The following is a 14,417-nucleotide window of genomic DNA, read 5'->3' as shown; positions in this document are numbered from 1 at the left end:
TTAGGAAGGCCTAGTGGAGGCTACTAGTACTGTTTTCACCGAATCTTACTAGTTGTAACTCCTTAGGAAAGCCTGGTGGAGGCTACTACTATCACCAAATCTTACTATCCATAAACCCCTAGGAAGGCCTGGTGGAGGCTCTTTTCCTGAACTTTTTATAACGCCTAAGGAAGGCCTTGTGGAGGCTACATCTACTGGGCAACATAAGTGAGAGGCGGTGAGTCTACTCTAGGGCTCTGTCTCCCCGTGTACCGGACCTGTTAGCTGCTAAACCTTAGGAATGTCTGGTTGGAATTACTGTATTTTCGCTGAATCTTACTATCCATTACCCCTTAAAAGGGCCTGTTGAAGGCTATATCTGGGCAACTTGTGTGAGAGGCGGAGAGTCTACTCTAGGGCTCTGTCTTGGGCTTGGGTCCCGGCGGGGTGCGTCCCTCTGTCTACCGGCGTTCCGAAGCCTGTTGGCCGCTAGGACCGCTGTTGTCGTGTCGGTCCACTTCCGCTGGCCGGTCTTACTGTTGTACACGTAAGAACGGCCGGAGGCTGGGGGAGAAGAACGACATAGCGCTCAGAAATGATTACTTGTCTGTGTGAGCCTAGTTCCAGTGCAAAGCTACACCTAGCTCCAACTAAACAATGTGTGGTGAGCGCCATTTCAGCACCAAGGACAGATAACGTTAAGTGGATACTACTAAGATCTTACTGTTGTACATGTAAGAACGGCCAGAGGCTGACATAATGCTAAACAATTATTGCTTGTCTACATGTATATGGTTTTTTTAATGTTCTTGCATGTTGTTTTAAAACAAAGAAATGCGGACTTCCTTGGTTTTTTTTCCTCCAGATTTCCCCTCATTGTATGTAATGAGTGGTGAAATCCATTTCAGTACCAAGGATACACGCGAGCGGCCCGTGGCTGGGCGGGAGATAAAAGACACCGGTCCAATGATTGACAGCTCTGACCTTACAGAAACTTACCTGGGTCTACCGCCTGTCCGTCCGGGACGAAGTTGGATTCCTTCTTCCCTTTCTGCAATGGTACAGAATAGAATAATGTTGTGTGAGGGAAGTTCAGGGTCATTTCGTCAACTTAGCAGTGTTCATATATTGACATAAAGTTACATCTATTTTACTTGATTTGTTGTCGTTGTATGTTCGTGTGTTAGAATGGCCAATACACTTGCTTCCCATGTGGTTTTCATTTTAATTCCTTTAAAATATCTTTAATTTGATCAAATGTATGGTTGGTGAATTATGGTTGGCGCATTTCGATTAGAAAATTAAGTATAATAGGTCAGAATTTCAAACCTTAGGGCATGCTGAATGTAGCTGGTACATTGTGATTGTTTGTCCTGATTGTGATTGACCTCATGTCTTATGGGCTTACATATTTTGATTGGCACAGTATGATTGCATATTTTGTCCTCTACCATCTGGTGTGCTTAGTTTCCTACCTCTCTGAGCCTCTATTGAGGAAGAAGCAAAGTCCGAAGCGTGCAGGCAGCGAGGGAGGTGCAGTGCAGATATTCAAGTGAAGATTCAAGCATGGCAGCGTGCATGGATGGGGCCAAAGATAAGCCAACAGGTTGTTGCGTTAGCAAGGCGGAAACAAACAAAATTCCCCACAATCAAAACAGCGCTCTGCAGAGTATTAGTTCAACTAGGACAACAATGTAGATTAAGTAGTTTTATGTATCACGTCACGACACCAAACACAGCTTACGTTCTGTTCTGACGAGAAGGGTTTTCATCGGGAACTTTTAAAAACGATTGCGGCTCCTGCGATCAACGGTTGATCGATGTCATGAAAAGATGATCATGCAACATGGAATGAAATGACAAGAAATTAAATGGAAAATCGCAGCAAGATTTTCTGATAAGATAGATATGAATGGATGACATGGAAAGCGGCAAAATGGTGGACGATTGAACAAAATTATAAAAGGATGAATGGATGGATAGATGTAGGGATAAATTAACGGATGGATAAAGGAATGAAAGGATGAAAGGATGAAAGGATGAATGAATGAATGAATGAATGAATGAATGAATGAATGAATGAATGAATGAATGAATGAATGAATGAATGAATGAATGAATGAATGAATGAATGAATGAATGAATGAATGAATGAATGAATAAATAAATAAACGCGTGGTAACCCTGATTTTTTGTGACTTCAGTCAAGATAATTCTGGAAATATACCATTACACATGCAAACTGGCCGTCATGCCGTTAAATGAATGGCGCACAGGCATGGGTAACTTTAGAAAGCAAGAGTTAGCGAGAATAAAGACTGCTGTAGTCAAGGTTAAACAGTTTTTTTCACGAACCTCCAGCTCCTCCCAGTCCGTGCTGGTCCTGTTCTGAATGTAGAAACTCTTCTTGGGCGGGGGAGCGTCCACTACCAGCACTTCTGTGGGGAGGGTTGTAGGAAGAGGCTTTGTCACATACATCATGTACTTGTAGAAAATGGCAGAAAAACTTCACGGTTGATATTTCAACAACAACGCTACTGCTTAAGCCGCTATGGACTTATTTAGTTATTACGATTGACCACATACATAATATACATGGAGGGCATGGTGGAACAGGTGCACCTAAGTGCAGCACCTAAGTGCACCTTTTAAAGGGCACCATGCTATGACTGGTAGTTTTTTTTTAAGAAATTGGGGTTCTGCAGTACCATCACACGATAGCTATGCAAAGGAGTGTAATTCATAGTAATCAGGCTGGGTACATTGAACCACCAGTGAGAAAATAACAGAGCATCAAAGTTGTGTAGTGTCAACAGTACCTTGAGTCGGTGCCTTCTGTTTGGGGTAGGTTATCGCTGGCGGGGGCGCCTTAACGTTCACGAAGGAAACGCTGTAGGACATGGAGGGTAGCAAAAACATAAATTCATTGATTAATTACTCAAAGGCCAATATACACATCTATAGTGATATGAACGCAACATGTGGTATATTCTTTGAGGTTTATTTAGATAGAATACTCACCTTTTCGTCGGCTTTTTCGTGGGTTCAACCTGCACCCTGGACGAAAACAGGCATTGTAATTAGTATACACAAAGAAACACAGATGGACATACACAAACATGTACAGACACACACAGAGACACACACACACAGGCACACACATACACACACACACACACACACACAAACACACACACACACACACACACACACACACACAGAGATACATTCACACACACACACACAGAGAGAGAGAGAGAGAGAGAGAGAGAGAGAAACTAACAGACACATACACACAGTACACCAGGTCCTGTCCTTGGTGCTGAAAACTATCCACTTACTTCTGGGCTTGTCCCACGGAAGGTCCATCACAACAGAGACAGGCATCACAACACTTGCAGCACCCGCAGTACCGAGTACACATCCTCCTCCACCAGGGAGCACACAGGCAGAAGTTGAGCATGTACACACACTCACAAACAGTACACCAGGTCCTGTCCTTGGTGCTAAACACTATCCACACACACACACACACACACAGGGAGAGGGGTAGAGAGACAGAGAAAGAGAGAAAGACACAGAGAGAGAGAGAGAGAGGGGGGGAGACAGACAGACAGACACACACAGAGGGGGCACTTACTTCTGGGCCTGTCCTACGGAAGGTCCATCACAACACAGACAGGCATCGCAGCATTTACAACACCCACAGTATCTTGTACAGTTTCTCCTCCACCAGGGCGCACACAGGCAGAAGTTGAGCATGATGACGATGCCGATGAAGATGAGGATACAGATGATGATGACGGTGATGCCTGCTGCCGTCTGGACCCAGGGCACCGGCGTGGCTGTGACGGGAGGAATGGTGGTGGACTCGCCTTTAGAAAGATAACAAACAAGGGAAGGATAGACAGAGTGATGTATGTCTTGTATGACATGTATGTCCTGTGTTCTTGAAATGTTTTATGTGGCTCTGTAGTGTTATGAAAGTTTCAGACTTGAGAATGCACTTGTCAAATCATCTGTGGTGCTCCAACGGTCAAACAGTTAGACGAAAGGATAGATGAGAAGATATAAGAAATGTAGATCATAGCTTTATGCAAAACGACTGTCACAATATGGCAGAACTAAACCATGCAACACAGTTTTTTTTTCAGTAGCGATTGGTCATTAATTATGACGATGAAGATGACAGTGGTTGATGAAAATTTGATCATTGTGTTACCCTTTATGTAGGAATATGAATGAATGAAGGAATACATTTAAGCATCGTACTACTTTTCCGCACGATTTCGAGGGTTATTACATAGGAAATCGCCACACCTACCTGCATAGCATAGCAGCGGCCCTAGTGTGACGTAACCCTCCTCCGCCGACTGCCCGGTGTCTCCGAACCGCAGCATGGTCACGGGCAGGACTGACTTGTCTGTCAGGTAGCCCTGGGGGGAACGGAGGAAGCACATCATACATGTACCTTATTGTGATGCAATATTCCATACCTTGCATGCTGTGTTGACATGTAGTAAGTGGTAGGCTTGATATGTGTTAAAGTTGTAATAAAAGAGATCTCGAACCAGTTTAGCTCACTGAGGGGGACACTTCCACTTGGTTGTGACAGAAGACAGACGCTATGTACAGTGTTTACAGGTTCATTGTACCGGGGAAATCACCCTTGGCTAGCTCTTTTCTACAAGCACAGTAAACACTGGACCACAGCTTAACGTCCCGACTGAAGGACTGCGACCCTTTACAGTAGTGTACATGTCGGGTAAATGACATGACAACAGCCGGGATTCGAACTCCCAACCTCTTTATCAATAGGAAAGACCGCTACCCATTGTTGTTTTGGGTCTAACTGGAATAATGTACTGTTATTTTACCGTTCTGAGTTACTAAATGAAAATCAAACAGAAGCTAAAGTTTTTGACCCACCTCGTCTATCCTCCATGTTGCGTCGTTTGCGTCACAGTTACAGGTGAGCGTCGCCGACGTCGTCAGGTCGCTGGCGCAGGTGCCGTCGACGCCGCACGCGCACTTGCCGGTCAGACCCGTGGCGCCGCCCCAGTAGGTCTGCTGGGCGCCTGACCGGTCCACCCACCACGCGTACGGGTTACTGTCTGTACGGGACACAGGTAACTACAGGTAAACACACCGGTAACTACGTATACAGGTAAGCACACCGGTACATAACCCTAACCCTGCCCAGTAGGTCTGCTGGGCGCCTGACCGGTCCACCCACCAGGCGTACGGGTTACTGTCTGTACAGAACACAGGTAACTACAGGTAAGCACACAGGTAACTACAGGTAAGCACACAAGTAACTACAGGTAAGTACACCGGTACCTAACCCTAACCCTCCCCAGTAGGTCTGCGTACGAGTTACTGTCTGTATTGTCACAGAAAAGCAGTAACAAGTAATTCATCTCTGGAATGGGAGCTACAAGTGTGGTGGTTCTATTTTGGTTTAGCAAGTGCATGTATCGAAAATGGGAAGAAAATGAAAATTAAGTGGGAGCTTTGTTGTAGTAACTACATTTTAATCATTTGCCGGACAATGCATGTCACAAAAGGGGACAAATAGGTCGCCGCTACCGTTGACTGATATGTTAGTAATGACTGTTGGGTCATACCAACTCAGTCATCAGTATAGGGGTCAATTGCTGCCAAGTGATTACGCTAAATGCTTCACATTTGACTATCTTTTTAGTCTATTGTAATCAAAACTAGGCAGACTTGGTCAATTTTTATAGTTATTGCTATTTTCACTTGTTTTAAGTGGTTGTGTTCTAGCTTCTTCCCCATTATGAATAAGGCTCAATAAGGAAATAGTCTCCTTAGCAATTCTATTTTAGGACGTTACCCAGTAAGTAGGTAAACATAAGAAAATAAATGACCTAAACACCTATTGTTTACTGGAATTGTTGGGCTAAACCTGAACAAAACCTTAGACCGGAGTCTTGACTGAAAAAAGGACAGGCACACTAGTTGGAAGCAAAATCATGGGCTCTGCTCCGTCAAGTTCAACGACGGAAATTTATGAAGAAATGTCCTGCAGCATCTGTCTAGAGCCGTGCACTAGGCCCAAGGTGCTGCCATGTGGACACACCTTCTGCCCGGACTGTCTGCAGCGTCTACAGGACCATGGAGGGAGGAGAGTGACGTTACAGTGCCCAAACTGTCGTCGGCAGATCAGGCTGCCACCCCAGGGGGTCGCTGGTTTGCCCGACAATCTCATGGCGACAAGTAAGCGGGGAAGGCTTCAAGACCAGGCTGCTGGCTGTGATCAAGCAGAACTAAGAACGAACCAAGAACAGGTCGCTAGATGGGCGGTTGGAACGAACAGAGGAAAAGCAGCACCAACTACTGTACGAATCCAACCTGCTGTCTTTCAGCCTAGAGACACCCCCGTGCCAGTATCAGGGCATGTGCCGGCCCGGTCTCTCCCATCTGCACCAATCACAGCAGCACCTGCAGCAAGGGACACAGGTCATCACCATGGTAACCAAGAGCAAGAGGCCCAGTCTCTCCCATCTGCACCAATCCCAGCAGCACCTGCAGGAAGGGGCACAGGTCATCACCATGGTAACCAAGAGCAAGAGGCCCAGTCTCTCCCATCTGCACCAATCCCAGCAGCACCTGCATCAAGGGGCACAGGTGATCAAATACATCAGCCTCAGAAGGTGACATTTGGTGAATATGGATCAGGAACAGGACAGTTCTTTCATCCATGGGGTGTTGCAGCGTCAGAGGAAGGGAAGATCTTTGTAGCAGACTGTCTTAACCAGAGGATCCAAGTCTTCACCCTGCGGGGAACGTTTGTCCGACAGTTCCCAACAGTCGTGTCAGATGAACAGAAGATAAGCCCAACAGATGTGGCCCTGGGCGGGGTGGGGAACCTGTGGGTGGTGGGGTGGACAGACTCTGCTGAGTTCGCTGTGCAGTACAACAAACAGGGCAGGGTGCTGAGGAAATTTGATCTACGGAAGTCATTCTGTTTCAGAGGAGTTGCTGTGGACATCAGGAGGAACCACATCCTCATCACACAATCCATACAAGACTTCTTTAACGAACATGGTGAAGTACAGGTGTTCAGGCCAGATGGAACACTTGTGAACACTGTGAGGGCATGGTCAAAGAAGAGTTTCTTACTGCAGCGGCAGGGGATGAAGGAACCCCGGTACATCACTGTGGACGAGGAGGGGAACATTCTTGTATCAGACGGTAGCGATAACTGTGTCTATGCGTTCAACAAGAATGGGCATTTTCGGTTCCATTTTGGAGGTTTGGGAAGAGGTGAAGGTCAGCTGGACTACCCCCGAGGCATCTGTACAGACAGGGCAGGGAACATCATCGTGGCAGACTGGGGAAACAGTCGTGTGGAGATGTTTGACAAGACAGGAACATTCCTCAAACACATCACTACTAACATGAAGGATCCATATGCCGTTGCCATGACACCACAGGGACACCTAATAGTCACTGAATATAGGACCCAGACAGTCTCCATATTTTGAAGCATCGGCTGTTGATACTAGGATACGACAGCATAAATTTAGGTCCTGCTGACAGGACGATGAAAACGATTCTGTAGCCTATGTTATGCTTAGACCCAGCATGTTTACGGGATAATCTCAAAGCACTGTGCAGGCTGAGTTTGAAACTATGTTTTGTGTATACCTGTTATGCTTAAACCCCAGCTTTTTATCTGATAACCCTAACGCGTGTGTGAACTCTTGTACTGTACATTTTGTCGAGTCAATAAAAGAATCTGTTTCCTTTTTTATAAAGCCCAGTTGTCATCTGATAGTCCCAAGGCGCCGTGCAGACCCTCGTACATGTACTTGAGGCCCTGCTGGCAGGTGGCTGGGTTCGAGACTATAACCCATAACCTACGTTTTTATGCTTAGTATAAGCCCCAGCCTGACAGCCCTAGTGCATGGTGTAGACTTGTTGCAGAGCTGAGACTATAGCCTATGTTTGCAAGCTTCTCATATTTACCTGATAGTCCCAAGGCTGTGCAAACACTCGTGCTTGTTTATGAGGTGCTGCTGGCAAGTGGCTGGGTTCGAGGCTATTGCCTATGTTATAGCCTATGTTATAGCCTATGTTATAGCCTCGAACGCAGCCTCCTGCTGGGGTGTATACCTGATAGTCCCAAGGCGCTGTGCATACACTCGTACTTGAGGTGCTGCTGGCAGGAGGCTGGTTTCGAGACTATGCCAATGTTTGTATGCCTATTATAAACCCTTGTTCTAAAACAAACAACCAAACAAACAAACCTGATAGTCCCAAGGCGCTGTGCATACACTCGTACTTGAGGTGCTGCTGGCAGGTGGCTGAGTCCGAGACTACGGCGGCGATTTGCGTCATGGAGACCTCGTACGCGATGGAGTCGATGTACTCGCCTGTGGTCACATAATGTTATGGACAACGAGTTAAGAGGAGTGGCATACCGATTATTAAGAACACAAAGAACATGGGACTGCACCCCACCTTTTCCTTCATGATATTTTGAGGTCTATGCCTGAATGGGTTAGGGTTTGGATCAGGCATCGTCTCCGCGTATCCAGGAACGTAGATGTGCCCCATTGACAGAGCACGCGTACGGTTCTAGATAAAGCACAGTTCTGGCTACAACAAATATTACTTGTAGTGACATTCTGGTGTGGTAGCTTTGTATCAGCCCTCAAACACACCATCCTCGAAATGCTACAAGGGTTGTCTCTTGTTTTAAACAATGCCGAGGGTAAAAATTACGCATCAACAAATGTAAGCTTTACTACACAACAATTGTTCAAGGTACATTATGTATGGCATCTATTGAGACCAATCTACCTTACAGACACAATGTAGTACGGAATGAGAATGTTTTAATCCTACCTGCGCTGTCGAATCCCGTGATCTGTGTCCGTGTCTCGCTGTCGTGGTTGAGGATGGTGACAGCTGTCGCGCTGGACGTGAAGTCACAGTACACGACAAAGGACGTCAGACTGCCCGTCTCGTCTATGTCTATCGTGTACCGGCCGTTCGTCGTGAAACCGGCATCTTTTAACGCCTGGCAGTTCTTATACTGGCCGCAGACGCAGCCTGGATAATTATATAATAATGATAATATCACTGAACCGCGACGGGGGCCGATATCGTCTACCAGATACCTTTGACCCAGTGTTGACGTCCCACTTTAAAGAAGCCACGTGACAAGCCTCACTGGGTCAGTCTACTGAGGAAGACCAGAGTGACTGGTCGAAAGCTCATAGCATAGCATCTCACTTCTTTAATGTGTGTTAGGGTTAGTGTAAAGTGTAATATAAAAAGCCAAACAAATAAAATGTGTATCGACCCTCCTGATCATAAAGATGGGAAAAGATCTTTGCTAAATTCGATTTACTGCAAAAAGCTGTGATCAGATTCTCGCCGATGAGATTTTGTGTATTGAGCATTGCACTTTCAGTAAATAGTGAAAGGGGGCGCCAATGTACTACACTACTACATCAGAAAGTTGTGCTACTTTACTCTACAAGCTATGCCAGCCAGCAAAATCGTGTAACAAGAAAAAAAAAACTACATGTAACTGTTGAAGCGACATGACGACTTTTCATGTACATGCAAAACCATTATACAACTTCCCCAATAGATTCCGAGTAAAATATACATGGTCTTGTTTTCGTTATACATGCTTTTTTGAAGTGGAAATTGTTAAGGGATTATTAAGATAAGACCGACTTTTGAATGTTATCGTAGAACGAAAACATCTATCAATGACTCAATGTATATCAATGTATATAGCACTGTTTATTATTGCACACAACACATTTTTGTTTGATTTTTTTCCTTGAACGGAGCACCTCACCCCACCGGCCGCAATTGTCAATGACCCTGGACGTGATGCCCCAGTTTGGGGCCTTGTCCAGTACAACATATAGATAGATAGATAGACTCCTTAGTTACCACACGAACACACCGAGGTTGATAACTCTGTTTGTACACACGTGTTTTGTGACCTTCTAGTTAGACCTTATCAACCAGGTTATCAAAATTAAACAGAACGTCAGCCAACCCAGAACGTGATAACACTACTTTGGTTACATAACTTTAGCTATATACTGTGCATGGAGTAACGATTGTACTTGTGTATTGGCATGCTATCTGAGTGCTGAAGAATATTTTACTTGAGGTTCACCTGTGGCAATATCAACTTACCCGTGTATAATGAACAATGAACTTAATTGCATATTCAAACTCAACATGGCCTAAATACATGTATTAAGATAGATAACTAGGTATAAGAGAGGAAAAATTATGCTATATGTCTCCAATGTCTCCGCTCTCATCTTGAAACATCCTCAGGCACATTTACGGAGTTTTCAATAGTGGATACCTTCCTGTTTTACTTTCTTCAGCGTTATTGTTCAGATTCTACTTTCCCCCAAAACAAACTCCGACTGACTCCACTGATCAGCCTGGTTTAATCTTCAATGGTCCCATTTTATTTGTTTTTATCCACCTAATGGAAATTAATTAGTTTACAGTGTCCTATATCTCGGGAGTGTGGCGCCCTAGTTTCATGCAGACAGACAGGCAGATAGGTACATGCAGATTAACAGATTGACATCTATTACATCCTTGACATTTATTGCGCTCCTGTATGTGACTAATCGACTTTTGCCATGTAGCGAATCAACTGTAGCGAACTGACAATGTAGCGAAACAACCTGTTACTCTAATCTTTCTTTCTTTCTTTATTGGCAATGACAACAGATGAATACACAGGTTATCAAGGCAGTGGTGACTGGTATTAGATAACCCACAAATACAAACGTGGAGACAAACATGAAATAAGAAATCTACTATAAATACAAGACCTGAAATAAAGATAACATACTAACTGGTTACAAGGTACAATACTATAATACATAATATAAGAAAATCGAGACATTCCTAACTAGCAGCAATATGTGCAAAGAGTGTAGATACTAAATTGGGATGAATGGAAGGCTTTGGGTAAAAGTTAGATATGACTGCAAGTTTAAAAGAAGAATCATATGATCCCTGACTGCCATGTACAAAGTACAGGGTTTTTCAGAATCACATTTTGCAGTAACGTTAGTGATAAAACGCAGGCTTATCAGGTTGCTTGAATAGAAATTAGGCAGTAGATGAAATAGTATACCAATGGAGTTAGAGGGCACAATTTGTAAGCTTTAGGGTCGATAACTTGGTCGCCTAACTTATCTGTTATACTACTCCGCCTATTTGCTGAATTCTCAGTATTTTCTAGCAACAGGTTTGAGTTTGTTAGAAACTATTAGAAAGTACTTACCGATACTGACGATCAGAAAGATGATAGAAGTTCGCAGGATGTTGTTGTTCCCCATGTCTAGTTGTTTCAGTGGCGCTATCTGGAGTTCATACTCAAACTGCTGTATACATATAGAAGTGGTGTTTCAATTTTAAGTCATTTTTCACAAAACGAAGTGAAGAGAAAGACAAACTTATGGCATATCAGTGTTGCGCTAAGTGTAGCTAAGATGTAGTGAATTCACTGACTACAAGCGGGACTTGAACATTTGCTACCTACTTCCCTTCACACCGAATGAAAGAGCCCTAAACTTTGCCTCGCTTGTACACACGTAGGCTTTACACAAGCCGGTACCCAGATCCTTCATAGCAACTTACAGACCACTTTTCACACGTACACTGTACAAACGTAATGGCAGAAATCATACAGTTACAGTGGCTAAAGGTGTTGACAGGAAAAAACTTAAACAGAAGCGTTCTTACTTCACGAATCTGTCGTCACTTCCGTCACTTCACACAGTATCTACAGCGCAGACCGGCTATGTATGTAGTTCTAATGTTTCAAAGAACACTTAGGGGAAGTATATTACTCTTGACCCGGTATAAGGTGATCACCCTACCTGGTACGGCTACTTTCACTGACGCTTTCTACAACAAGCCACCGAGTTTGTCCCAGAGTATCGCAAACACGTCTCCTGAGTATCCAGTTGTACACTGCCCAAAAAACTACACAGAAGCTTTCGTACCTTCACGAATCTGCGTCAGTAATGTTCCGTAACTCTTCACAGTATCTACAACACGGTACGGCTATGTAGGTCCAACGTATAAAAAAGATGCCACTCTTGAGACCCTGTATTAGGTAATCACCCTATCTGGTACGCACTTTCTCCAACAAGCTCCGAGTTTGTCCCTGTTTCACAAACACGTCTCCTGAGTATCCAGTTGTTTCACCTCTCGGGTTACCAAACCCGCCAAATATTTGGCACAACAAGGCCGGTGAGTAAAGCAACCGTTTCAAAACGATCGCCCCACCACACGTCAGTCGGTTTTTGTTACCTTTGTCACTGCGAGCGGATGTTACTGAAAAGAACTGCAGAAACAACAAGGCCAGGAATGGGGACGGTATTTGGAAGAGCGTCAGTTTGCTTGACGTGTGCCGCATAGCAACGAACCAATACCTGTCATAGGAGCGGCCATAGTTGTCAGTTTTGTCACGCTGTCGTTAGGGTTAACACAAACACTTACCGACAAGCCACGTCTTTTTCAAGAACAATCTCTTGAAGAAATCTTAGCCAACCCTCCTTAGTCTCAGACACTTAAGTTAGTCTTAAAATAAGGTAAAGTTTACAGGACCACTTGAACTAAATCTTTATCCTATTGCTCGGATAATCTAACTTTATTAAGTTCGTAATGTCCAATTAACAAAAGGAGGGTCAATATTAGGCTAAGTTATCGGCAAACACAGGTGGGTGGGGAGGGGTGTTTGGACAACCCGGGACTACTTTTTTTAGATGAGGGTCTGCATGGGGGATCCTGGCGACGCCTTATGAGAAATGACGTGTCCTAAATTTAGAACGGCTGGCAATACTTAACGGAATATTAAGCTGTTCTTGTGTAAAGCTTGGAAACTACTTCATTGGATTGTTGGGGTTCCTGGCGAAAATAGTCCGGCTCTCGACTACACCATACAAATTATTTTTTGATAACGCTTAACAATGAATTCTGGACAACACATAACGTGCTACGTAGAATTAAAGTGGCTTATTGCGCTTCACCAAGAATTTCCCTACGCAACGATTAACGGTGAATTAGAATACTCTCCAGCAGATCTTTCGGTGGTTAAAAGACAGCATCAAATTTGTCACCGGCTACCATTAAACCGGTGTAAAAAAGGATACCGATACAAAAGAAGAAAGCCTTAAACACGCCAAAAATAAGCCGAAGACTATACCTCTGCTTGGAGAGTAAAAAATGTCTTGCTACGCCTCATGGAAAACGGCATGCAGACCCTCTCCGATCGTGTCTCTCGGGCAGCGCGGCCAGACAGGTGGCATGTTTGCGTGTGTGTGTTACTGTACGTCATCCCCATACAAACAGCTGTGTACCATGCTTAATGGAGCAGGGCATACCGGCCACAGATAATGTGGACGTTACGTGCGAGGGTGAACAGATGCAGGGGAAGGGTCTGAGTCACACCAGTAAGGCCACACTGAGTTAATTTTATGGATGACAGCATCTGAAGACCCTCAATCTATTGCGCGCGGGCGAATAAAAAGAATCGGCAAAAAATCCGGCAAAAAATCAATGCCAAATCACAGAAATACAAAACTGGTATTGTGAATTTGCGGTAGTACAAAGCGACTTTTACGACAAGCCGGCACATGCTGGCCTTTTGCGGCATTTCTGAGTCGGCAATGTACTAAGGTCTTGACTTCGTGGAGCGTCGGCAGCCTGGGTGCCGTCCCAAGGAGGTGATGTTTTTGAGAACACGCGAAGCCAATGCGTGCGTAGATGCATACAATTAAGTCAGCGTGGCCTAGTATGTACGCTACGTGCGTCGTGAATAGATGTAGGGAAAGGCCTGAGTGACACCGGTTTAAATAGGAACAAAAGTGTTGGCTTGGCAGGGGCCGTGGTACGCATGGTACCGGATTCACTAGCAAATGAATAGGTTAAATACTGTTTCAATAGGGGCAAAGTTTAAGGACAGTTTTATTCAGAGTATGTGTGTATCGTTTGAATACAGTGTCAGGGTATGTTGTTGTGGAATATACAAACTGTGGGTTTTATTTATTGTTCACACGGTTTGACATTGCATCGCGTGGCGTAATGGTCAGAGTGATTGGCTCAGAACCAAGAGGTCTTGGGTTCGAACCCCTGACATGCACGATGTCGTGCCCTTAAGAAATATACTTTACTCATCTTTCGTCAATATACGGTGGCATAACGGAGAAACACCCTGTTCGAAGAGTTACACTGATGAGGACACTTAAAGATTGTTTGTTGCAAATATGCCAAGAACTATACATTTTACATTTTAGAACAGTGATTCTTTTTTCACACTTCTCAATTGGACAGCACTTTTTTCTGCCACTAGTGCATTGAATTTTCAGTATATCCCAGAGAAAAGTAAATAGGAAACT

The 14,417-nt window shown here is 44.4% G+C and overlaps 2 protein-coding genes across 2 annotated transcripts; both read right to left on the bottom strand.

Annotated features, from left to right (window-relative positions):
* Nucleotides 1-352: 352 nt before the first annotated feature.
* On the bottom strand, nt 353-3,431 carry LOC109486457. Its single transcript, XM_019790287.1, has 7 exons — nt 3,321-3,431; nt 3,001-3,036; nt 2,799-2,869; nt 2,335-2,417; nt 1,455-1,466; nt 979-1,030; nt 353-543 (listed from the first exon to the last, which is right to left on the bottom strand). The coding sequence occupies exons 1-7, from the start codon at nt 3,401-3,403 to the stop codon at nt 353-355; spliced, it is 528 nt and encodes a 175-aa protein (XP_019645846.1). The 5' UTR covers nt 3,404-3,431.
* Nucleotides 3,432-3,615: 184 nt separating this feature from the next.
* On the bottom strand, nt 3,616-9,157 carry LOC109486456 (contactin-associated protein-like 4). Its single transcript, XM_019790285.1, has 5 exons — nt 8,857-9,157; nt 8,256-8,381; nt 4,909-5,093; nt 4,304-4,415; nt 3,616-3,854 (listed from the first exon to the last, which is right to left on the bottom strand). Exons 2-5 carry the CDS (start codon nt 8,344-8,346, stop codon nt 3,616-3,618), a joined length of 627 nt encoding a protein of 208 aa, XP_019645844.1. The 5' UTR covers nt 8,347-8,381; nt 8,857-9,157.
* Nucleotides 9,158-14,417: the final 5,260 nt, after the last annotated feature.

Source organism: Branchiostoma belcheri, unplaced genomic scaffold, assembly GCF_001625305.1.
Source record: "Branchiostoma belcheri isolate BF01 breed outbred unplaced genomic scaffold, Haploidv18h27 scaffold80, whole genome shotgun sequence".
In the NCBI taxonomy this organism is placed as follows: domain Eukaryota; kingdom Metazoa; phylum Chordata; class Leptocardii; order Amphioxiformes; family Branchiostomatidae; genus Branchiostoma; species Branchiostoma belcheri.
Note: the sequence above shows the minus strand (reverse complement) of the source record. Positions and strands in the feature narration are given on the sequence as shown.